The sequence below is a fragment of the Neopelma chrysocephalum genome, unplaced genomic scaffold, assembly GCF_003984885.1.
Source record: "Neopelma chrysocephalum unplaced genomic scaffold, ASM398488v2 Primary Assembly neopelma1_61b, whole genome shotgun sequence".
In the NCBI taxonomy this organism is placed as follows: Eukaryota; Metazoa; Chordata; class Aves; order Passeriformes; family Pipridae; genus Neopelma; species Neopelma chrysocephalum.
This window is the reverse complement of record NW_020897717.1, coordinates 10,725,441-10,751,625: the sequence shown is the minus strand read 5'-3', so window position 1 is coordinate 10,751,625 and position 26,185 is coordinate 10,725,441. Positions and strand designations below refer to the sequence as shown.

Here is a 26,185-nt window from a genome sequence, read left to right as displayed (position 1 = left end):
CATGTATTATTAATCTACAGGCAATAAAACTTGTTCACCATCCGCAGTAAACTTACAGCAAACAACAAGCAGCCAGTGCAACACAGGTAGGAAATATCATGTCAAGGCACTTGTAATTGAGAATTATTACACCATGACAGTAAACCTACTCCCATATTCATCTCTGTCCCTTTTCCAGAGAAAGTGACAAGGAAGCCCTCAAGAGCCTGCCAGTTCTGTGTATTCTGTCAAGCATATTTTTATGCATTCTCTCAGTCACAAACAGCAAAACCCATCATCTGATACCGCACATTTTCAGAAAGCACAAGCAACACTCCTCTGGCAATTTATTTGGACTAAGAGGCAAAATAATATGCTATTTTGAATAGCCTCCTCCTTAACCTGCACAAAACATTTCAGATATCAGACAGCAGCATACAGAGCAATGATCCCATTCATAAAACAAGACTACAGAGGCAGCCCTGTGAATTCGGCAAAATCTATCCAAGACAGCAGCAGCTCTGCAGAGCAATGTGTGGCTGCATCTAAAAGACATCCTCCACTCAGCAACCAAGTTTTCCTTTAGCACCCTCCCTTCCCAAAACAAAAATAATCACAACATATCACATGCCTGACCACATTTACGCAAGAATGCACAATATTATTTTGGACCAAGTACCGTACTACATTTTGGAGCATTACATAAAGCCACATGTTGATGTGGACGACCCTTCAAAGGTTTGGCAGCAGCCAGGTACTTTCTCATAACCTTACAATTTTTATTCTGGTATCAGAACAAAATCCCATTCAAGAAACAACCCACAACACGTAACGTTATGCCTGCTACCAGCCAGAGGGCACCTGCACCTCATTTTTGCCACCAGTCCCATTTTCACAAGCCGTAGTCTTGGCAGGATGAGTCATTCTTCCGGTGACGTGGTGAAGCAGCTGTCTTTGTAGGTGATGGAGAAGCTGCACCAGGTAATTCAGGACCACCTTCAGCAAGGACTGGTGCAGAGGCCAGGAGAGGCACTTTCTTCCTTCCCAGGAAACCAGCTCCTTCAAATCCCATTTTCTTTTTGCTTTCTGCTTTGGCTTCACTCTCCTCTTCTGGTCCTCTTCTTTTGAGATCCAGAGAACTTTCTGGCAGACGGTGAACCTCTGTACTGCAACACCCACCTGCATCTGTCACGCCTGTGCCTCGCACTTCAAATGCTGTTGACAGGACTGCCTTCCTCTCAGCTGCACTGCCCTCAGCTGTTGCTTTCCTGGCCTCTGTCTGGCTTGAATTTCCATTTGCAGCAGCTGCCTTTTCTGTTGGGCTTTTGCTGGATAAGTTAAAAGCCTGGAAGTCCCGGTAACTGTGAAAGCTCTCTGTCCGCCTTGCTCTTGCCAGGAGGGGGCTTTCTCTGTATGGCCTCACAGAACCATATGTGGCAGTTTCGTGGATTGTTTCATGGTGCTGCAATTGGAGGCTTCAAAAATATAAACAACCAAGGATAAGAAGAGCAGATGTTAGGCTGAGAATAGCAGCCAGTTCTTCTGCACACCCTTACTCCCACCCACCACTGCCTAGCACTACAGTAGCAATACACTTATCACAGCCCCCGCACGAGGACTTCCAGATCACTTCAGATTCTCACAGGATACTTCAATCTGCACACATACAAACCAACAGAAATCAAGGAGTATTTGTGTGTAGTTCAAGCTACTTAGGGCATGAATTCAAGGGCTCAGCTACCGCACTGAAGTCACCAAACCCCTCTTTGCCTACCTGAAAAGTAAAACCTTTGGTGTCTGCAGCTGGTGCCACCCTTGGTGACTTACCTGGAATTAGATTCCCTAAGCCGGTTTGGCTGAACAACTGAGGTGGCGGGACTGATGTTGGGTGTGGCACAGCGAGATGTACTCAAGTCACACTGGTCAAGCAACTTGAGCAGTTCTTCCTCCGTGGGGCCACCAACATCTGAAAGAGACAGCTCTTAGAGGCCAAGTCCATTTACTGCAGTCAGGCACATGGGAGGACATGAAAAAGAAACACCATGGTCCTGGCATAACACAACTTACCTTTGTCTTCACTCTTATTAACCATGTCCATAGCTGTGGTCAGGTCCCACATCTGGATGCTGCCATTTGAATGCCCCGTGAAGAGGTAGCGGCGTGGTCTGGAGCCCATTCTGCTGGATCCTTCACATTCTCGCACAGTAAAAGACGAGATGGTAGTGCAGTCGACTGCCTGGATCTCACATATCCTACAGGAAGAGAAATGCCGAGTTACCATAATAACTGCACCTGGAAGTTTGGCCAGCAAAGTCAGTAGTGGTTCAACTTTCTGAGAAGGCACCTAACCTGCCTTCAGAAAAAGACCTTTCCTCCTGATGAAATTCCTTCCCCTGTGTGACTGGCACACTGCTCACTGCAGACAGTCCCCTCCCACCCCCAGTCCATCTGCAGTCCTACTGCTTGTTTATTAGGCAACCCCCACGTGTTCTATGTCCATTTTCAGTTTACAATGATTAGAAATCTAAGGCTCTCATAAGAATGACAGGAACCAGCCCCTTCATATGCCAGAACTTCATATGCAGACTCTAGGAAACTAAATTGCAGAAACAGCACATTTAACCATATACACAAAAAAAATCCAAGGAAGATAAATCCAATGTTATCTATACAGATTACTTTTGTCTTATCACAACCAAAATTTCACTTGTCATGGCAGATCTGCATTGCTTTTTTCCCTTTATTTTAGAAGTTTATGGGCAGTGAAGAAGGAAAAAGAACTCCCAAAACTAAGCTACTCGTGCTGCAGGTAATTTATTTTACTGCCCCCTTGTATAGACTTTTTTACCCAAGCAGTGCCAAAATAAGTCATAATGTCGAGGCATCAATGTTTTCACCCAGATTCAAAGTTATTAGGCAAGAGATGCAAAAAGGAAGCAGCACAGAACTTTCTGATCTCTTGCCACCTCCCCAGTCTAAGAGGAAGAAAAGCAGCTGTGGTTATCTGGTAATTTTTTTTTTTTTACTATGTTGGCAGCAATGTAGTATAATACTATGAAGCCAAACCTAAGAAAATAATTGTATAGCTGATCTAGAAGACAGTATCTCCACCTATTTAAAGGTCCTGATATCTTCAAAGCCCAGTGGAAAGTAAGAAGCTGTTTCCCTGTCTGCCTTTGTGAGCAGCATAATCCCTGCCGCAAGCAACTTCAGCATTAGTTTTGAAATTTAATGTTAGCATGGTACCATGGTTGAGAGTCATATATTCTGTAGAGGCACAGAACTGTTTGCTTTGTGAGCTCATCAGGGTGAGCCATCATGAAGTGAGTCTCTGATATCCCTATTAGATATCTCTATTTTTCAAAAAGCCATTTGGCTTTGAGGTTATAATAGATCATTGAGTACAGTTCTGTTACTAACACACAAATTAGAGTTCAGCCAGAGCTGTCAAGCACATTAGAAGCTTGCTACGTGCAGCTGCATGCACTTAGCATGGAGTAGGGAGACCCCACCACCTCAACAATCCTGCTCTTTTCCCACTTAAACCCCTCAGCACTGACATACCTTTTCCCAGTTGAAGACAGCCTTACAAATAGCTTATTAGTGATAGGAACAACTTTTTGGATAAACACTTGTTGATCATCACGTTCACCAAAGGGTCCTAGAGGAAAGAAAGATCACTTGTTTGTTTCAATTCCCTCACCCTCTTCCCCATTCAGTCCTGAAGAATCACTAGTATGACCACTGCAATTTTAAAGCATCAGGGCCAGGGCAGGGAACCAAAGATAACCAATAGCTAGGAAAAGCCATCCAATGGTTAGCAGTCTCTACAAATCCAAATCTTTCTTTGTTGTTCTAAGGGACATGCATTCTTAAGTTTGCTGTGTGTTCCTGGAGGAATTACTATGTTAGTAAAAACCCTACATTAAGTCTCCGTAATAACAGTAAGTACTTTGTTATTTTCCAGCTCCTAGATGTCTAAAGGCTTAATCAGATTTCTTGCCGTAGAACTGACCCCACCCTGTGTTCACAAGGCATCCTATTCATTAAAGGTTCATTTGCAAGGCTCTGACCACGAAGGAATCTAGACTACCTGTGTAACCATATTTACCATTCTTTCAGTACCTTGCTATAGCAATGGCTAGCACCATTTGCCTCTGCAGTTGCAAGGCTTCAGTAAACTTTGTCACAACTTCAAAGTCATTTAAGAATTTTTTCTATGCATTGTTTAACCCAATGGAAGAGTGAACTGGAATTTGCAGTAGACCCAGTCTTTGCTATGCTCTATTTGCTTTAATAGAGTCTCCTGTGCTTTCTCTCATTCTCTAGTTAAATCAAAATTGAAATGCTACATCAATTTGCTCAAGGAACAGGTACAGTATGTGTATTCCAGAGGTTTTTTGTCCCTTTTTCTCTCATTTAGAGTATGTCCTTTAAGTGTACTCACTCTCTACAGCCTAGTAATATTTCCTGGTGGATCTTACAGATCCCTGCCATTTTTTCAAGAGGACAGCAGTATGTACAAGCTTACACTCATCAGGTGATTTTTATGTTAAAGAGCTGAAGATCTGTTAAACCTTTATGAGACTAGTGAATGTACAGGCACAGCACAATCAAGAGCCATCCTACCAATGTCATTTCCAGAACAGTAGCTGCCATGACTCTCTGCTTCCTCCAAGGATAAGATTTTGAATGATGCAAGAGGTGTTGAGCCTGGCTGAGTTGAAATCATGCCCCGGAACCGAGTCACAGTCCATGTCCGTACATGGTTGTTATCAGCACAAACTAAAAAGGAGAAGATGTATATTTACAAGGGATGACAAAATTTTTGACATAGATTTCTCTAATGATTATCTAAATGACAGTTTTTCCAAGATTGACTAAATTCTGCTTGATTACTCAATGTGAAGTCACAAAGCATCTCCAGACAATTATCTAACAGTCTACAAATCATTGCTGATGTTCTGTTTTCCATTAGTTTTGTCTCTTCCCTCAGAAATTTAAGAAATTAACTGAAACAGGTGAAAACACAACACTAAGGTCTGACTGAGTCAGCACCAGTAGCCTACAGCACCCTTCAGTCCTCTGTGTGCAGACACTAGGACAAGACACGTCATGAGAGCAGCCTGGCAGCAGAACCCTTCTCACGCAACAGTCCTCTTCCATTTCATTCATCAGTTACTCACTTTTGTACATACAGATGTGCCCCTTCCCAACACAGAGTTTTAGCAGCAAGTTGCAGGGGAACGGATGACCTCTGGGCTATAACTGGATATCATGTTTCCTGTTCCTTTTTTTATAAAGAATAGGATAGCAGCAGAAAATAAATCTTTTCTCTGCCATGCCCTGGCTGCTGAATTCTGGGTGAAAGAGATTCTTACAGAGGAAGGAGTGACTGTATCTTCCAGAAAGTAAGACCCTCTTCTGAGCATAAGATAGCACAAACAGGATAGCACAAAAAACACTGGGAGACTGCTGAGGAGAGAAACACAGACAGCCCTTTGAAGTCACAGGAAGGCTTTTTCTAGGGCCCAGGAGGAGATGGTGGACATTTTGCTGCAGCCCAGGAAGCTCCTGAAAGGCTGTTAAAAAAAGACAAGTCCTAAAGGACCTGCCCACAACAACAAGACTTTTATTTCCATGAACGGAAATCTTGGAATAAGACAGAAAGGAAAGAGTGAGTTGTTTCTCGTCAAATAAAGCCTAGGCCTTTGAATTGATAAGAGCTTTTAAAAATGCCTACTTTAAGAAAGAGGATCCAAGCCATCCTAGCCCTTTCCTTGCCCCCAAATCTGTTCAACTCATTTCTATTATATGTGGGAACAACACAAGTTACAGACCAATGCATACAAATAACTTCATTGCTCAGATGGAGGGGAGAACTGCCAATACAAATCTGTGTGCAGATTACCTGACACAAGGTGTTTCTCTGAGAGCATGATCTTCGTAACAGGACTTCGATGAACTGTGAAGGTCTGAAAGAGCTGAGGTCCAGACCCAACTGTTTCAGGGTGCTGTACAATCACCCTCACTGCTCCAGAGCTGGTGCCATATGCAATCTCAATCCAGTTGCCACTTACACCTAAAGCAAACAAGAACACAGTTGTCTTCCCAGGAATAAAAGTTTGTGTTACTGGACGTCAGGGAAAAGGGGCAGTAAAAAACAGCATTTCCAAGCTTCCAAAATAAGAAAGATACGTTTTTTAAACACTGTTTACTTATTATTTTCCCATGAACAGGGAGGTTGTTTTGCCACTAGAATAACCAAAGGTTTGTTCAATTCCATACTACACTCTTCAACAGCGTCTTAACAGCCTTCTTTCCCATTCCCTCCTCCTTCCTGGAAGTCATATGATAGATATATTGGCACGCCTCGCAGTGATATGGTCAATACGTGCCACATAATGTATATTTTTCTGTCTTAGTGGGAAGCAAATGGGAAAGCAAAATAAACCAGGAAGGACTATAGTTAAAAAAGTCACTCTGGTATCAATATAGTTATAAGTAGCAACTTTCTCCAAGTTTGGGTTTTTTTGAGTCTTATTTTGCCTTGGTGCAACTGGACTTGTCTATCTCGTATTGGCCTTTTTAGCCACCAGCGCGCTTGTAACAAATGTGGGTAGAGCCCTTCTCAATTCTTCGTTTGCGAAGCCTAGCCGTGAACTTTGCCTTGGACTTTTGTTGTTGCTGCTCTTGGTTTCTTTTTTTAATTTAAAAAATAGCTGCATCGTGATTACAAAAAGCTATTATAGACACAATAGCTAAGCATCATCCAGCTGCACGTGGAAATGTTTCCTAGTGTACTGGTTATAAGGTTAGACACAACAGCAAAGTTTTCTCCCTCCACTTCTCCCCAGTTCACCACAAACTATTTCAGTGAATACAATTCGTAATCCAAGTGCGTATCTTGTGCAAAAACCTTAAAACCAGCCAAGGTACATTATGCACAAGCATTAATATATACATACATGTAAGTACATGTACCTATTTATACAGATGTACAGCTGTAAGGGGAAACTGTTATGCCTAGTGTTCATCATTCATTTCAAGATGATTAAATGAAGAAAAAGTCCTTGTTTATGTCAAAGGCTACCTTGTGTGCTTTAGGCCTGCTATGAAGCAATAGAAAAAGTCTATTTAGAAAAAAGAAAAGCACATTTCTAACAGACTCTCAGTGAAGAGATGGTGATAGAATACTGACTTGTTTTAGGTGTGAGGTAGACACTGAGAGCTGTTATAGCATCATTGGAGGGATCATGGTACAATTCTGTCACGAGAAGATCATTGTCTTTCATTCGCAGTGGGAATTTCTGCATGTCTGTGGAAAAGAGACATTTATTATTTTGATTAGACAGAGTTGTTCTGATGCAACTTAAATCAACTAAAGAGTTTAACAAAAAAGCTGTTCACTACCACCTCCTTTTTATTCCACCCTGCTCCCACTTCTTACCTATATAGTAGATAGAACCATTGTTACAGCCCAGCAGCAGAAAAGACCCGGCAGTATCATAGCTTGTGATAGGAACAACATCCTGAACCTAGTGCAAACAGGAAGGAAAACAAAAGCAAATCAAGAATTTAGGTTGCTACTTTCTCAGTTTTCAGACATTCTCGGTATATTTTATTGAACAACGATTGAGTTTGGTACTGGACTGAGGTTGCTGGACACACACTCACACATAAAATGGCATTCTGAAAGTACTGCTAGTAGATCATATTCCTCTACCAAAGTGGTTCAGCACGTGCATGCAGACAAGTTAGCACAACTGCTCTGGAAGATCCTTCTCCATGTGAAAGCACAAAGCTTAGAGCATTGCAGCTAAACCACATCTTCAAAAGTGGATTTTTTTTTTCTATACGCAAAGTTGAGTGTATTTCACACTTTCTGTCCTATCTCTTCTTTCCCCTCTGACAACCTTAAGAGGTTGCTGGACCAAGGAACTAGATGTTGCCTCTCTACACCTTCTTCTATCTCCAGTTTTGTGTCCCTCTGTCAAACTCTATGGAGATCTCTGCCTCTAGCAGATACATAATAAGGGGGAAAAAATTCTTGTTCCTTTACAATTTATCACTTCCAGTACACAACCACACCAAGTAAACTGGAAGGCAGCTCTGTCATATTTTACTTACCGGTCTACAACTTAAGGTGAGGGATTACAAGTGCCCTTTCTTTGCCCTCTAGGATTAAAAGGAGTGCTTATTCCCCCAAGTGGGACAGAAATCTCAAGGAAAGAAAAAGTTTAGGTTATCCTAGATAAGATCTCCTATTTCAAGCAATTCTTTTTTTTGCTTCAGCCCCTAGATAAAAAAAACCCAAAAGCCATTTTATCCAGAGGACTCAAACATGCACAGAGTCATGGCATTTTTCCTGTACTCTGTATGTTGCAGTGAGTTCACTTAATCGACACTGAATACTAATTTATGGACATTTCAGTATAAGTTCTCATTTCTCTCTGACCAGCAGCATCCTTCCAATTGCTTCAGAGACTTGCAAAATCATTTGCAAAATACCTACAATGAATCTGTCAGATAAAGCAGAGCAAAACAAAACAACGAGAGAAACTTCCCCCCACCCCCAAGAGATAGGGCTCTAAACCAGTATTCACTTCTAAGGATGGTCTGTAAGCCCCTAAAACATATTCTAAACCTATCTTTTTGCCTTACAAAAAAGGCTGCAACATGAATATAGCTTCTGCATATTTTCCAGAGGATGGAGGTGTGGGGGACATGGAAGAAGCACTTTCTCTCCTTTCTTTGTTTAAAGAACTGCACTTCTCTCACTTATATTCAGCCATAGATCAGCACATATCCAATGCTAAAAATAAACTGTTCTTGAAAATCACCTGGATTTTCCCTGTATAACTGATAATTGAATGACCTGGAGAAGGATCCTTGCCAATTACTGAAAAGAATGGCTATTCTTGATCTCAAAGCTTTCACACTGTACTTTTTCAGATACAGCTGTTTAAGTACCCTACCCACCACACAGTCAAATTCATACTGCACCTAATTAAATTCGGCATCTAAAGATCTGGGTCATAAAACTTTGTTTCAAGAGATTTTTGTTTTTCCCCAGACTACTTTAAAGAGAGATTACAAGAGCAGAATGGCAGAGTCTCAGCATCTAAGTTGATGGATCAAGGTGTTGCATACTCTCTGGTTCGTAGATTAAAGGTATATACAGAAGCTCAGCCATCTGCAAAAAGTTTACAAAACTACTGAAGGTAGAGGCAACCCATCAACAGATACACCACTTTAGTCATCACCTTGCAGAAGACATAACAACTGCAAGGAAAGGTCCGAGCACAAGGATCCACAATGCTGCCAAGAGCAGAGATCAACTATGTCAGAAAGATCATACAAAACAAGGAGAGTCCTTCCTTCTGCAGCAGCGACAGGGACACCAGAGGCAATTCAGCAGTTACATCTGCCAAAATGTGAACTTTCATTAGGAAACAGAGCAACACTATACAACAGTCACTGGTAAAGCAAGACCAGTGAGAATCCTCACTTTGCAGAGTAAGGTTTGCTGTCACGTTCTGCTGCCTTACGTTACCTCTTACACTAGAGCACTAAATATTCTGCTTCCTTTAAGCTCTCCTTTGCTAAGAATTTCATTACAGATCTATCTAGTGCCCACAACCTCCTCCTCCTTGATGCATTCAATTGACACACTGCAGAGGAATTAAGTACTAGGGAAACCACCTCAGTAGTCTCCTCAAATCTCCAAGATGGGAAGATGCAAGAACCAATCACATGCAGAGATCAGAGTTACATCTTCAGGGTGTAATACATCGAATACAAAGATCACCATGTAAGGAAGGATAGCTTTGCACAAACTAAGCCTCCTTTAAGTAGACCTCAGAAAGACATCAGCCTGAAAGGAAACAAAGTTCTTGCTTCAAAATGGGACATCAGCACATTCTGTTCCACAAAGGCTCTCTCACTGAAGCAAGTATGATTACATCCTGAGTCCAGAGCTATGGGCAACACAAATATCATATATCTGCATTAGGAAATGTAAGATCAACCCCCACACAAGGAGATTGTGTTCTAAAGGGAGATGATGATCTATAAGAAGATCTTTGGTTTTTTTCTTTTTCTTACTAACAAAAGAGCCTGAGGTATAGAAAGCACCTTGAAACACAAGGTTGGTTTGGTTTGGTTTTTTGTTTGTTGCTTTGGTTTTGTGTGGCTTTTTTTATTAGTTTGTTGTTTGGTTGAGGTTTTTTCAGTTGTGGGGTTTTTTGTTTTGTTTTTTTTTTAAAGGGAGCTACTCTCATCCACTTGGAAAAAAAATTAGAAAGCCAAAAAACTTTTTTAGGACACTGGCACATAAACCTCTCAAAGATTTTCTACTCTTCAGTAAGAAATGCTTTCACCAAAGGAATAGTTAGTCAAACTGAGGAACTATTAATGTGATCAGAAAGATTTCTGCAGCTCCCCCTGGAAACAAAGATGATGAATGGGACATCAGTTTTTATTCCTTATGACTTGTTCCTTTAGAAAATATCATTAAACACGAGCTTGTCACACAGCATTAAGTTGTCTCTTAATATAAGATTTTGCAAGGCATCAATAGAACTTTAAATAATGTTTTGTTTAATTCAAGGCCATACTAACATGTTTGTCTCCGCTGCAGAAGCACTGCTATCCCCACACTTATTATCTGTGTTATTTGTTACCATTACTGCCACTTAAGGGTTGAATTAGCACTTAGTAAACAGTGCAGCAGCCTCAGGTCAGTTCTGCTTCTTGAGATTTGCAAGGCATTTTGGAGACTTTTACTGCATCCAGGTTTTGTGCCACAACAATGTACATCCAGCTGTGTTACAAGCTTTGTTATTTGAATGCTCCACTGTTTCTCAGACTCCAAGGATCTCTCTATGCATTCTGACAACAGCAGTAAAGTAAGCACAGCCAGAAGCATCCACACACAAGATGAAGAAGAGTCTCCTATTGTAAAGCAGCTCTTGAGATCCCCAGATAACAGATTGCCTTCTTATATTTTTCTTCTTTCAGATGGTGCAGAAATTGCTGTCATTCATTCCTCACAATTTTACTTCCTAGGGTCCTACTGCATTTTTATAAAGTTAGTAATCTGTAAGTCTAAATATGCACATACTTGACATTTATTACCCAAAATCACATCACATCCTTTCATTTGAAAGCCTAAAAAGTATGCTTGGTGGTACCACCAAGCAATTCAACATTCTGCTCACAGACACAATACCGAGATACCCAGGTGATAAACTCTGTAACAAGTCAGGGTTGAAAACCTTATGACAGTCATTTCCCACATGCTTTTAGATTATTTTATTCTCTTTTTACTAGAAAGACATACCAGCTTATAAAAAGTGATGCAGAAAATTGAATTGAACACACCTGCCAGTGCTGAGTCACAGCGTTCCATACTCCCACTTTCCCTGTATGGCTTGTAGCCACCAACTGGTTGCCAATAAAGAAGAGAGCATCTACAGGGACTCCAAGACTGAACACTCCTACAAAAAATGAAGAGTCTATGAAGCTCATCTAAAATAAAGAGAAAAAACAGTAACAATGGAATCTCTCCATTATTATCACATCACATGTATTAGAGTAGCAAGTAAAGAACAGCCAACACTGGGTTTGCAGCGTTCTAGGTGAGGTACCATTCAAGCAGAAAACTGGGTTTCATTAAATTAAATGGCAGTGTGATGTCATCTCTGCTAATACCATCATTATTTGGGAAGGAGAGAGGCAGGAGAAGGTAGAAGAGCCCATATGAAAACATGCAATCATTTTTCTACAGCCCTTGAGTTCTCAAAAGGATTTAAAATAAATAAACAAAAATCATATTACAGCAGGCAGGAATTTGTTGTTTTGCGGTTGGTTTTTTTACCTGAGACTATTAAGTGTCATTTAAGAAGCAGAAATTTAATGGGGTTTGCTAGACACACAAATTTGTGCTGTACTAGTTTGCAATTAATTGTTAAAGTATTACAAGTTCTCAATGCTTTTTTTTTTTTAAAGTCCAGTCAAACAGACATTCTGAAAATGTATTTGAGAAATTAAATACGGCTACAAGGCTTTATCCTTATTCTTGGGAAAAGACTGAACAACTCCAATGTGATCTTACTTGAATACAATCTAATTTCTCTTTTAGCAGAAATACTTGAACCCAGAAAAATAAGCAGCCTGTAAAAGCCTTCCTTCCTTCCTTTGTATCTCCAGATCTCTTAGTTTGGTTGTAGGCCATGAGCAGAAAGTTCAGGCTATGAGACTATTAAAACTTGAAGATATATAGGGAAGCAGTTTCAGCAATCATCACATATTATTCAAATTTGGAAGATAAAACTTACCAGCAAATGCTAGCCTTCCAAGTAAAGGAAATGTGGGACCGAGAACATTTCACTTAAAAAAAATCAAAACAGTGCAGAACATGACAGGCATTGATGCCTACAGTTATAGTTGACCTTAACATCTGAGGCTGTCCAGAAAATTGATCCTTTAGAGCTTCCTAGTCTTATCACAGATCCAACATGAATAATTTTCACTGCACTGCAAACTTGGATAGCATACTACATTTTGTACTACTCATTGTCCAAGTATTTAAAAGTTACAGCAAACTAAAAAGGTCTGAGATAATGTCCAGCAAACTGACTCTGTAATTAACTTGGTTTGTAAATAATTCCAGGCTTATGTTTTTCTGTCTGGTAAGTACAAAAGTAATGGGGATACATTAGAACACTACCAACTGTCAAGCTTCACTCACAAGTTTCCCATTCCTTACTGCTCACTCTACATATTTATATTACTCCTCACTAATATACCTTAACTGCAGCAGATAGATGTTGTCAAAACAGAGTACCCAATAGCTGGAAAATTTCCCAACATTGTTTTGGGCAAATTCAAATGAACAGAGTGCCATTCCCAGCCAAGAATCAGCCCTCTGTTACACCCTACGAAGGAATCTCAGGAAGCTCAATATATATTTATGTTTTAATTATGATGCTAAACTGTTTTCGAGAGCACAGTACAATCATTCAATGCAGATAAGATTCAGCAGTACAGGGCACATGAAAAAGGCAATAATAAAAAATCCACAGACACAACTAGAATTGATTACTCCAGAGAAGGATGAGGTTCAAGGAAATCAAGGAAGACAGCTTGAATGGTCTGGAGGAATTTGAAGTGTCAGTCCTGCTTAGGCTCAACAATCTGGAGACCTGTCCACAGGGGAGACAACACTATATGTAATGACAGGCTCTTGTCCTAAGGGTCCCTCTCAGTAAAATACTGCTTACAGCAGCAAGCCAGCAGCAGTGTCTTATGTAAGTAATATTGAAAGGAAAGAAAGCGCTCTGGGAGAGCTCTATCACAAAGATGCCAGCCCACACAATTTTCTGAGGATGGTGTCGCCAGGCTCCAGCAACTGCTTGGAACAAGTAGTTTCTTTCACAAGATAACAGCAATGTACTGTATCTCTAATACAAAACAGGACTGCAAGCAGTTGCCTCTACAAGGAAACAAATCAGCTATATTCACGTTACTACTATTAAACACAAGCATATTTTAGGTTTTTTAAATCAATCAGCATGACCTATTGTCCAAAAGAAGAACAATACATTTTGGTCAGTGTTAGTCTGACAGAAGATTCCATCCTGTAGGCACTTTCTCTCTGCTTCCCTCCTCTTCCTGCCCCAAGTGGCAATTCCTTTGTTTCACAGTTGTCACTTCGATGCAGTACAGCCTGTTTAGCAAAAGTGCTTCCTTCAGTTTTGTTGCCACGTTCAATCATAGTCTGAGCTATCAGAACCTTATGATACTGGCATATTTTAGAGTTTTTATTTGAAATAAAAGCCCACTTATGGGTTTTGTGCCTCTTTGCACTGGATTTCCAAAAATCCAAGATGCTGCTTCCCATATCTTACTGCAAATCCCAAGGTAACACAAACAGCTAACTGAAATCAGAAAGTGCAGGAGGAATGTAATAGCACAGTGATAAAGAAATGCCTATTAGAGGAGTACAGCTGTCATTCCAGCTCTTCCCTGCCTTTGATTTGGTCAAGGGGACTATAAGAGAAGGCTTCTCAAGTACAATAATTACTCCCTGTGTTTCATAAAAATTTTTCATATTCAACTGTTAGACACATCTTTTATACATATTTTTTAAATACAATGGAACCTCCTTTTCCATTTTGCTGACCATGATTATATAGAAGACCTCTAAGAGTCACAAGCAAAAGAGCAGTACACAGCTGAATTATCTCAGGCCAGACCTTTATGTTTCCCCATCTTCAAATCTACTTAGTGTTTCCACTCAATTCAAGCATAAAAAAAATAAAAAAAGCAACAGCCATTAACATAGCTAGAAATTGCTTGAGAAACTTTCAAGTAAGCTCTTCCCTTAAAGACACATGGATCAAAACCGTTGCCTTCACTGCCTCCCAAATTTGCCCTGTATTTGAACAAGTGACTCAGACAAGCTATTAGATCAGTAGCAAGGAGTGTTTACTTCTGAAAACATCTTGTTGCTGTTTCTACAGCCTCCCAAATGGTGTGTCCTGTGCCAAAGCGCACGAGCAGTAATTCCTGTATTTTTAACAAAACAGTGTGCTTTTTTCTTGCCTAGACACCTGAGTTTTAAAACCAAGAAATTTTCATCTTCCAAACTCCATTTATGAAAGACATTTGACAGCGAACCAAAATCTTTTTGTGTAAAAATATTGCTTTAATAACATAAAGGAAAGAAGATAGCAGAATCTCTTTGTATCTGTAGTTTTCCAACTCAGAAACTTAGTTCCTTTGTCCTATGTTCTAGATTGAAATGCAAGTCCAGAGAAAAATTTAACTTTTAATTTGAATCTTGACATATAATCCTCAAACTGAACAGTAAGTATTAGTATCTGTTAGTAAACAGACTGCTCTTTTATTCTCTCTTCTTTTTATTTTGAGAAAGTATTCCTGGTGCAAAACAGAAGGTTAATACATTTTAACAGGTTGCTGTACTATAGCTTGTTTTGTCAATTTGTGAAAGTGAATACTGAACACTACAGATCACACATGCCTCAAAATAGGGTCTCCTTTCTGGCTAAACACGCACACATAAGAAAAAAACTCAGGTAATGATAGTTACCAATTTCACTCCCACTTCCACCATCTTGAATGCTCCACAAGATTATGCTACTCTCCGAGGCAACTGCAACCATCTTGTCCTTGTCTCCATGAGGTCCTCCAACCACCTTCGCATTGAGAGCCACTCGCTCAATTGTCCAGTCCAGATAAGGACTTGTGAACACCTGCTGCCACCCAGATGACTCTTTAATTCTGGAAGGGCAAAGAAGAGAACAGGGAGCAGATGTCAAAGATCCAGGAAAACCCAGTCTTCAGAGACTGAGAAACAGACAACCCAGTCTAACCCCGAACCAATGTGCATAAAAAAAGAGCAGCAACTCATGTATTTATAGGATCAGACTGAATCAATTTATCTACTGCCATTTCAGAGTAATGCAAACTTTTTGCTTTGCTCATAGCAAATGATCATATTTTTTTAGATTCCTGTAACCTGACAAGCAACTCTATTCATACCTGTAGCAAACAGCAAAATGGGCATAGGCAGCTACTATCCAATTGTGATGGCCAGCTACTATTAGGACCTTCCGTGGGTCCACAGGAAATCCTAAAAACAACAAAGCTGAAGTTAGGCAAGTGATGAATATCAGATGAGCAGAAACATCTATAATAGCATAGAACTATGAGAACAGAAACTATGATAATTAAGTTTCTCAAGAAACATTTTCAGCTAGATTCTAGTTACCAGCATTACTCCTCACAATCCTTACAGCTATTACAGTTCTTACACGGAAGGAAGACATTTCATCATCACTACAAGGCAGAGTGTCACGGTAAAATGTTCATAAAGAGAAAGAGGGTAGTACAAGCCTCAGTTTTAAAACCTGTCCAATTGGTAAAAAAATGAGGAATTTAATCAATTAAGAAACAATGCTTTCTCTTTTGTGAAAGTTCTTTCCAAATAGTCAGTGCAAACCTGTTTTATTGTTCCAGAGTGCTAAACTGAAATTTCCCATATCTCAGAACACCTACAGCTCCTCCATTTATTATCTAGTGGGAACATGCTTGTTTCTGATCTAGAACTAAATTAGGTTTGGCAGAAGTGTTGGATGGCACTGGAAATTAGTGGTTATTTTAATTCCCCAAGTTAGCTCTCAGCCTTGATATGCTAAAGAACTAATGCCCAAAGACTGCATCTTCTGTTTCATTTTCCCCAAGGCTGCTGTCTTCCAAACCTGCAGCAGGTTTGAGAAGAATCAGCAACTCATAACCTTATTTTTATATTACCTGGAAATAGATTCACCTATTACATACTCTAGATTTTCCTAACACTGCTACAATTTACAGGATTATAGCAGAAATAAGACACTTCTAATGGTGTAATTTTGCTTGCAAAGTCAAAAGCTGGAAAACATCAGAATTCAAGTCTCAAAATTTTTTTGTGAAGACTACATTTCCTCTAAAAACTTGACTCTTGCACAGCAAGAGAGGCACCAAGAGCAAGAAAGAGGTGGAAGAGCAGGAAGCAGGCCCTGAACAAAGACCAAAGAGACAGCGGTCTCTCTGGTTTTTATCATGGCTTTAGTACAGACTGCATGAAGAACTTTGATTTGCTTTTCCTTCAAGACTCATGTCTTAATTGTGCAGCAGTGAGCCTTAAATGCTGTACAGAGAGTAGTGTTTAACTAAATATTCAGCAACTTTAATCAGGCAAACATAGAAGAAAGATTTAAACCAGATACAGTCACTAAGTTTTTTGCAATTTGTTTTGGTTTTAAAACACATTCCTCACCTAGCCTGACTGTACCTTCCCCAGTACCAGCAAGTGTAGGTTGGACACCACCTCCAAGCATCTCACTCTCATTCTGACCAGTTCTAACATCAGCTGGTGGCCCAGCAGTATTATTTATTTTACGGCTGGGAATGCCTATAAAAGAAAAGAAAAGAGATGTTTTGTCTCACTCCTTAAACTTTATAACAGATATAACAGTTCACTTTCAAAATACAGGATTAATACTTGTGCATTTTGATGTAAAGTTTAATTCATTTGCTATAAGAAAATCAGGCAATATTGTAACACTGAAATAGAAAATGTTGACATTCACAATTTAGGGAATTACCTTCAGAAAACTTGTCAGAAAATTGGCTAGATACCCCTTGGACTTCAGGTTAACATTGAGTTGTATTCATCTCTACAGAGAAGTAAAAAAGTCTAACAGCTACTCTTATTAGTAAGGAAAGCTCATTTATGGTGATTTTTCACCTAGACATAGGATACCCAAGGTAACTGCACCTTCAGAAAGAAGGAAGAACTACATGCTCCCAACATTACAATGAAATGCACTTGAAGAACTTCCGCTTTAGTCTACTACCAAACACAGCCTGCTTAGTACTAACATGCCACACTCCCTGCCCAGTATGTGACATTTCATACAGATGAAAGCTTGGGTTTTAATTACAATAATGTTCGGTTCAACCATTCATCTTTAGCTTTCCATAGGAAGGCCTTCTCTGAACAGCTTGTCACCCAGAGTCACTACCTGAACCAGTCACCTCTAAAAACTAAAGGAATAAGTGACTGCAAACATCAGACAAATACAAAATACAAAAATACCTGGAGGAGGTAGGTAGCCATGAAAAAGGACACTGCCACAAGATGACCGTTCCAGTTCTTCACAGAGTAGCAATCTTCTCACTAAGAAGGAAACCCAAATATGACCATAGCTTTTCCTTCCTTGGAAACATTACATTATCTCAAATATCCTTGTTTTTGATAAACTTTACTTTGAAAATATTCAGTGTCACAACTGCCCAGATTTGTCAGTGGGCCATTATTACAGTAATAAATATCAGACGACCTTACATTAAGATAAAAAAACCAGTTACCTAAAGGAGTGATTCCATAGAATTCAGCTTCGTGCCTGAGAACATTAATACTCACTCCTCTAGAGAAATAAATAAAACCCAAAACAAAAAACGTCAAGAACAAAGTGAGTCAAGACCTTGAACATAAATACTTGCATATAACCGGACATTACACAATATAAATATCAAGCTACCTAACAGTTTACAGAATTACCACAAAATGCATTCAACATGTGATGTCTGAGATTACAGAGTGATTAATTTTACTTAGCTTTCATTAAAACAAGGATACAGAAACAAAGAAATACACTGCAAGAAGTGGTTTAAATTACAAGAATCTACTAAAAAAATGGAATGCCACCATATCTCCCTCCACCATGCCATACACATATGCTAGACATGGCCCCACAGCTACCAGGGAGCTGAGTCATATACCAGGTACCCAGCCAGATGACTAAAACTTAACAATCCTCATCTGAAAAGGTTTTCTAATGCTTCTGATTGAAACAATTTTCACTTGAAATAATTAAAACTTCTTACCGTAAGTCTAACTCCTTTGTGCGAAGAAAATTTAAAATAGGTGCAAATGCTGCTGGATCTCGATCAATAAATATCTGCAAAGAAAAATTTCCGTACTTGAGCCCTATTATGGAGCAACCATCAACTAAAATGCCTTTTTATGCTGAATGTGGGAAAGAGGAGTGGAAGATGAGGCAGTCAGCAGACAAACAAAACCCACAGTTTTTGGGCCTCTTCTTTGCTCTCGTTTTTCTTCTGCTATCCACTAATTCAACATTCCTAAAGGACATATATACAAACACTGCTGCAAATAGATGGCACTTAATAGAAGCGTTCTTGAGGTTCTAGAGCCTCCAGAAAAGCCAGTGGATACTCTCACTTTCTATCCTGTGTTCAGAATGAAGTAAATGTAATAAGATCTCAAGATAAGTTTAGACTTTTTTAAATTGAGTCAATTACCATTAAAACTACCTCTGCATTTTTAGCAAATTACTTCTGTTTCTCACTATCACTCAGTAACATTACTGTAACTATAGTTTCCTATTTAAGACTAACACATACACAGACTGAAACGGTCATTTTGCTACATGTATTTGCCAAAAAACCCCAACATTTCCATGTTGGATTACTCAACTACATATGCAATGCCTATCTAATGAAAATTACACCTCCTTACAATGCAGCAATTAGCAGTTTTTCCTGTGTAAGGAAAGTACAGTTGCTGATTCTGCATTACCTGTACAACACAGAATGAGCACAGAAATGTGCACATTGTTCCAGTTTCATTTACCTTGAAACAAAGTTGAGAACCAAGAAAGCCAGAGATGTCACTAATTTTCATGAAAGTTTAGCCTGACTCAAGCAGTGTAACTCCCATTAGCACTCACAGTGAATATGTTTTAGGAAAGAACCTAACCAAAAGCATAACATTAAATTAATGGGTTACAGTAGGTTTATTACTCACAGCACCAGTTTCATCCTTTAGTGTTGAAATTCTTCCACTCAGCAAACTGAAACAGAGGAAATCTTCATTAGATGTCCCTCAGAAATATACTACCACAAACACAGGATAGCAACATTCTCAGTCAGTTTGGTCTCTTTGTGTACTTTTGGTTACATTTTGATGAAACAGTGTAGCTGAGCAAAGAAAACCGCCTTGTTGAGGCAGAAAGCCGGAGGGGGTGAAATATTGCTGCTGAATAAAGCAGCAGTGCATGCACACCTAAGGAAAGGTTGAGAGCTGCATCTTAAGGACTTTAATATTCCCAAAGAAAACAGACATGAAGCCTAGTCTGGAAAGGATGGAAAAGTTTTCCCAGGCATTCAGAGGGCTACATAGTTTGTTAAAAATCTAGTTAAATTGGTAAAAGCTGCTGAAGCAAAACGGAAAAGTAAACAACCCAACCTGCAAGGACTTACTGGACAAGAATGGGATGGATTATTTTTAACACAATTTTACTTCAAAGCTTTTTTTCTATCAGATCAAAGTATTTCTGCTCTAAACTCATATAAAACACAATGCCAAAATCTCATTTTAGGTAAGATGGAAGCTAACTAACATCAACAGCTTTATTTCAAGATTTCACCTGAGTCTGGATGACAATTATCTCTAGGATTTTCCAGTGTTGGATGACTTTTAGGACAAGATTCTTAGACAGCATATTTAGTGTTGAGAGATGGGGGAATAGCATGAGACTCCCTCCTTGTGTGCCTCAAAGAAGGTGAAATTTCCCCGGCATTTCATTTATCTGAACATTTCAGTAAAACAGGACCAGGTAATGCTGCCTATGTCAGCTGTCAGACTTTTCTAATAAAAGAAATCTAGAGTACAACAATTAAATGTAAGGAAGCAAAATTGCTAGCATTTGTTTTCCTTTATGTGTTTAGGATTATTTGGGGTGATAGAGGTACAGCAACTACAGCACAAAATGCAAACAATAAGCAGCACAACTTGCAGAAGTGACATGAAAGGAGGATGTTCAATAATTCAACAGCTCCTGTATCACAAGTTAGAATCCTCAAAACTTTGAGTTAATTCACACTACAGCAACAACTAAAAAAAAAAACCAAAAAACAAACAACCCAAAAAACCCCACACATCAAAGGCAGTGCTACTGCATATGGCCAGTAAGATCACAAGTGTATATAGTAAGAGTCAGTGGCATCTTCCTTTCCTGCAGATTTGGAGTGTTATTTCCACAACATTCTATCTAAAAAGTGACAACTCTTCAGCACATATAAGCTGCCGTGGCTACGTTCAAGAAAGAAGATGCCTTCTAGGTAACAGCCTATTTCAAATGAATCTGTCCCATTTCTTGAGATAGTGTCCTTAATGCTTTTTCCCCCAGTAAAGACTATTTACAACATAAATTAAGAACTGAGAACATTAATAATTTTTTTAATGACTGCTAATTTGTCTTTGTTCAAGATGATAATATATCACAAATACCTGGAAAAAAAAGAGTCTGGAATCCACATCAGTGTTTGTCTTGAAGTGCTGAACCTAGGAAAACAAAGTTACGAGTTCAAAATCGCTGTAAAATCGGAAGTATGTCTGCCTTATCTAAAATTCCTAATTTCTCCTAAAGAGCTAATATCAAACAGGTTTGGGAAGACCGAGATCATTTAAATGTCTGCACAGACTCAAAGAGGCTGCAGATTCTTTGCACACTGTCCTTAAGCATTAAGCAGGACTGTCTGGAGACTCCAAAAGTTTCATTCTTGATATGTTTCTAACAGATTGTCCCAGACATCTTGTATCTTCCTGGTTCTCATACTCTGTCAACATTAATGCTTACAAAAAAAGACCCACAGAAAACAAATGCTCCTCCACACACAGGAAACCCAAACAGTTAAATATAAATTTATCAGCAGTGTGCTGTATTTGTCATTAACTGCATGATACTCTTACTAAGGAATCAAAGCATGCTACATTGTGCACTGCAAAAGACTACAATGAGCTTCAAGTTAATATTTCACAGTAACTTTAATTATTTGCCATTTTGCTATTTGGGCCCCTTTTGGGGCAGGGGGGAAAGGGGGCAGAGAGGTAGAAAAATAACAGTTAAAAGAAAAAAAAAAGTGTTTACTCTGATTCATATTATAAGATAATACAAATTATAATATTACTTATGATGCCAGACAGTACTTTACATAATAAATAACTATGGATTATTTTCTACTTCTTCTGGGTTTAACATGAAGGAAGACAACTGGAGTGGCAGCTTGGACAATGAGCTCATGCTCTGCATCAGCCCTCTGGCTGTACATACCCTCTTACTAGTGCCATGACTAAGAAACCTCTGTTGACCTCTTCATTAATAAAAAAAAAAAAAAGGATATGCAAAAGTAAAATTCCATTACAACTTTCCATGTTTCACAGGACTACAAAATACTTTTGGAATAAAAGTACTTAATCATAATTTATCTAGTTTTCACTGTTAGTATTTTCCAGTTCTGGAGAAAAAAAAGGTCAACAAAAAACATTACTTTATACCCCCTTTATATTCCCTAAGAGGCAGAAACACAAAGACTATATGGAACTACCATCCTGCATAAAACACGTATTGTGTATCTGCTCACTGCAAATATAACAATGGCAAATCTGTTCTTAACAAGAAAACCTGCAGTATCAGCATTCTAAGCACAAACATGCACAAAGTCCTTTCTTAAAAAAAAAAAAAAGCGCTTCTAACGTACTTCTAAGTACATCTGCAGTTTTGCACAGCAATACAGGTCACTACCCTTCTTTGCTTTAAGAGTAAGGGATGATTCATCTAACTATATTATAGCATGTGCATAAGAAAAAACAATTAATTACATGAATTTTATCCAAAATTAATCCAGACACTGCTCGTAACTCCAAAGATGCAGCATCACCAGTTAGCCCTTTTAAAAGTCTCCATAATATAAAGGCTTTTATTGTCTAATAGTTTAAACACTTTACAACTTTATTTTGTGGTTTCAGGAAAAAAAAAAAAAAAGGAAAATGAGAAAACCAGAGGACTTATGGTCCCAGAAAGGCATATATAGGCAGAAAGATATCAGAGAACTACTAGAATCAGAGCTAACTGGCATTTTCTACAACACTGAATGATAAATGCTAAATTAATTCTGAAACAACAGTCTGATGAGACCATGGAGACATTCAAGATCCTTGAAAAGGTGTCTGAGTACTTGGCAGTACTATCTTCTCAACACACTACAGCACAATTTCTGCTCTGGACACATGTCTCCATATAGGCATGAGTGACAGTCAGCTCTTCAGAAGTGCCACCGTTCAAGTTTTGCTGGCATTTTGACCAGCTGGGTTCCACTCTAGTACTTTGTAAGTCAGATAAAGAGCTTAGTAGCAAAATTTGAGACAGACATTCCAGAAGAACAAGTCACACAACAAGGCGGACAGGAAAGAGAGCCATCAACCAATTCCACATTTGGCTTCTTTCAATTTTAGCAGTGGATTTAGGCAGCACAAGGATTTTCTGTCTGTAATTTAGCACTATGGTACCAGTTTAGTAAGCAATACCTCATACTAACACATACTTTAGAACTTTTAATACACATACATTAATCTACGTAAACAACAAGACAGAGTGCTCCTTTCCAGGATGCATAAAGAAGCTTAGCTAGCAACATTTACACGTATAAGTGTATCTGCAGCTCCATGCAGCGGTCAGACAGACATTGTATAAGGAAAATTAGTCAAACCCAGTGCAATATCCTCAAATACTCTTAAGCAAGTGGCAGCCTACAGTTATTTTAAAGAAAATATATGCATCTGGAAACAGACATGCTAAGTGTCAGCTTTAAACCAAACATTCTCACAGTCTACTGTGCTTGCAGAGTTACTTCACAACCACAGGGAGATACAGAGTCGAGAGAATTCTCTTAATTTGTTACAGTAATTTCTGTGAATGGTAATTTGCAAGCGGCTTGTGCTCGCAGCAAAGGAATTCACAAAAGCTGAGACCAGGAACTGTTGGAGCAACTGCACACAACAGAGAAGCCCTGACAGTCCTAGGGAGCAGCAGGAACCTCATGTCTGAACATGGAAAGCTAGGGTCTGTAGTAGATGCTCCACAGAATAACTGGTGTCAGAGACAGAGGACAGTGCTAATTTCCTCTTCTCATAAAACTCTACAAACAAAACTAAGAGTTTCAGGTTTCTAGTAAGGGTAATAGAAACTAATGAAGAGGAACCATGTATAGTACTCCACGCTTGCCCATTTGCTGTCCAGATCATTCACTCCATTTGCCAGCTTTGAGTCACCTGCACTTGCAAGCTGAAAAACATTTTCAAATGTATCTGAGGGAAGCTGACCTTGCAAAAGACCAAAACTTCTTACACAGAGGTACATTGTCTCTCTATTAAAAGGGAAATATCCATGGATACATTTCCTACTCCTTACATCCGAATGATATCCGTTGACTAGAATCTAGATCTTCAGCTAGAAATTAAATGCATGCAATTGTTAGTTTGCCTTATTCTTCATACTTCTCTGTGTAGGCAAACCCTCTGAGAATATCTATTTCTTCCCTGATTCGTCCTCTATACCTAATTCTCTATTCTCTACAGAGGCATTTAATAAGGAAGATCTATTTAAAATCACGAAATTGAAGCATCTTCGCGATTCCATGCATAATAAAAACCTAAAAGACAAACTGGCCTATAATTTCAGAGACAGAGTTCACTGAAGAACCTTATTCAGCATAACACAAAATCTGGTCCAAGCCAACAACAAAGTTATCCTGAAAGCATCATTACAGGTGAGTTTTGCTATGCAAATTACAAGCAGCTTCACTGTGCAGAACCAGGTTCCTAATGTCTTATCATAACAAAGGAATTCTGCATTAACTTCTATTGCACTATACTTTGAGAAAGGCTGCAACATCCAATTTAATTATCAGACCAAGTTCACATTCTGGGTAATGGAAGAAAAATCTTAAAATAGTAGTAAGTAGTTCCTACTACTCGTAGCTGGCTTCATGTCATGCACAGACTCAGGAAGGCACATTATTTCAGTTTCCACCAGCTACGATAATACAAATGATTTCATGCCTGAGCACTTTGACAGGAATATCTGCACTATTTATCACACATTCTGACCACAGCTGTCCCACAATTCCCTGCCTCAGCCTGCGAAAACGTCTACATCTGCCAGCTTCCACGCTTCCAGCGTAGATTCGAAAACAATGCAGTTCTTTATTCTGGTTAACACCAGCAGTATCGTTTCAATCTTTTTAACACCTTAGTCTCTGAGGCTGCTAGGCAGACTGTTCACTAGGAGCCTGTGGATGTGATGGCAAGGCAAAGCTCTCTATCCTCTATCCCTGAAGAAGCAGCATTCCCAGAGATGTATGTAGAGCGTACGCATCTAGACAGCCTGGGCACAGCGGGTAGACACCACGCGGAGCTGCCAACACTCCCCGTGTCCACTTCCAGGTACCCCTGGCCGGCTCCCCTGCACCGTGCTGGGGGAAGGCTCATCCAGGCCCTCCTGGCGGCAGCAATAGAGACCAGGGAGCCTCGACGGGCAGTCCCAGGCGAGTCGGCACCGCCGCCCTCCCAGGACGGGGTGGCTGCCGGCCCCGCCTGAAGGCCGCCACGGCCAGGGGCGCGTCCCTCCCGGCAGGCCCCCGGCAGGACCCCCGCGACGCTGCCCCTCGCCCCAATGCCGCTGGAACGCGCCGGACACCGCCCTGCGGCAGCGCCGGGGGCCCGGCCCGCTCCGCCCGCTCACCTGGTGCCGCCCACGTTGAGCTGGATGATCTCCCCGCTCCCGGCGCCGGCGAAGCCGCCGCCGTTCCCCGCCATCTTCCCCGCCGCCTGCTCCGGCCGGCGCCCGCCGCCGCCTCCCGCCGGAACCTCGCGGTCGAGGGCAGCAGCGGCGCAGCCAGGCGAAGGCGGCGGGGAAGGAGGCGGCGGGGGATCGGCCAGCGGCGGCCGGGGCAGGGTCAGCGCCCGGCCGGGCTGCGGCCCCACGGGCTCCCCGGCGCTCAGGCCCGGCCAGGGCAGGAACACGCCATGGCAACGCGGCAGCACCGAGCGCGGGAGATGGGCCGGCGCGGCCCAAAACGCCTCGGAGAGCGGGCGGAGCGGGGCCGGCCGGGGGAGGCGGGGACGCTCCGATGGGGCGGGGGGAACAGGGAACGCCCCGCGGGGGCAGCGACGCGCCCGGAAGGGGCTGGCGGAGCCCGCCCGCCCCGGGAGGAGGGGAGCCACAGCACCGGAATTCTGGTTTTGGGTGGTCTTTAAGGAAGGGGGAGCAGCCTGTACCGCTATCAGGCGACAGCGACCCTCGCCTAAAATAAAGAGGATAGGGCAACGAAGGTGGTGAAGGGTCTGGAACACAGCACTCCTGTGGGGAGTGGCTGAGGGAGCTGGGGTTGTTCAGCCTGGAGAAAAGGGATCTCAGGGATGATCTTATCGCTCTCTACAACTACCCAAAGAAGAGACAGTAGCCTGGTGGGAGTCGGTCTCCCAGGTAGCCAGCAACAGGACGAGAGGACCTAGCCTTAAGCTGCACCGGGAGAGGTGTGGAATGGACATTAGGATGAATTTCATCATAGACAGGGTGATTAGACTTTGAAATGGACTGCCCAGGGAGGTGGTGGAGTCACCGTACCTGGAGGTGTTAAGGAAAGTCTGGATGTGGCACTTAGTGCCATGGTCAAATTGACGTGGTATTTGGTCATAGATTGGACTTGATGACCTTTGAGATATTTTCCAGCCTAACTGATCTGTAAAAGCCATGGCTAATGAGGATCT

The 26,185-nt window shown here is 40.7% G+C and overlaps 1 protein-coding gene across 2 annotated transcripts; it reads right to left on the bottom strand.

Annotated features, from left to right (window-relative positions):
• Positions 1-87: 87 nt before the first annotated feature.
• Positions 88-26,185, bottom strand: KCTD3 (potassium channel tetramerization domain containing 3). Of its 2 annotated transcripts, none has more exons than XM_027681687.1 (18): positions 26,043-26,185; positions 20,867-20,920; positions 19,382-19,427; positions 18,439-18,512; positions 17,920-17,978; positions 17,648-17,728; positions 16,826-16,960; positions 15,550-15,640; positions 15,098-15,288; positions 11,365-11,480; positions 7,430-7,517; positions 7,181-7,297; positions 5,891-6,061; positions 4,609-4,764; positions 3,544-3,640; positions 2,047-2,231; positions 1,807-1,945; positions 88-1,454 (listed from the first exon to the last, which is right to left on the bottom strand). In XM_027681687.1, exons 1-18 carry the CDS (start codon positions 26,168-26,170, stop codon positions 872-874), a joined length of 2,511 nt encoding a protein of 836 aa, XP_027537488.1. In that variant the 5' UTR covers positions 26,171-26,185; the 3' UTR covers positions 88-871. The 2 variants fall into 2 exon arrangements, with proteins under 2 accessions (XP_027537488.1, XP_027537489.1); XM_027681688.1 differs by lacking the exon at positions 26,043-26,185 and adding an exon at positions 25,158-25,328 and having other exon boundaries at positions 872-1,454.

What these genes read in the sequence shown, in the direction of transcription:
- KCTD3 (XM_027681687.1), bottom strand. Translation starts at nt 26,170, where the DNA reads ATGGCTTTTACAGATCAGTTAGGCTGGAAAATATCTCAAAGGTCATCA. An exon ending in ACAAAGGAGTTAGACTTACG is followed by an intron (nt 17,979 to 18,438) that starts GTAAGAAGTTTT and finishes TTATTTCTCTAG; the next exon opens with AGGAGTGAGTATTAATGTTC. An exon ending in CTACCTCACACCTAAAACAA is followed by an intron (nt 6,062 to 7,180) that starts GTCAGTATTCTA and finishes TGTTTGCTTTAG; the next exon opens with GTGTAAGTGGCAACTGGATT.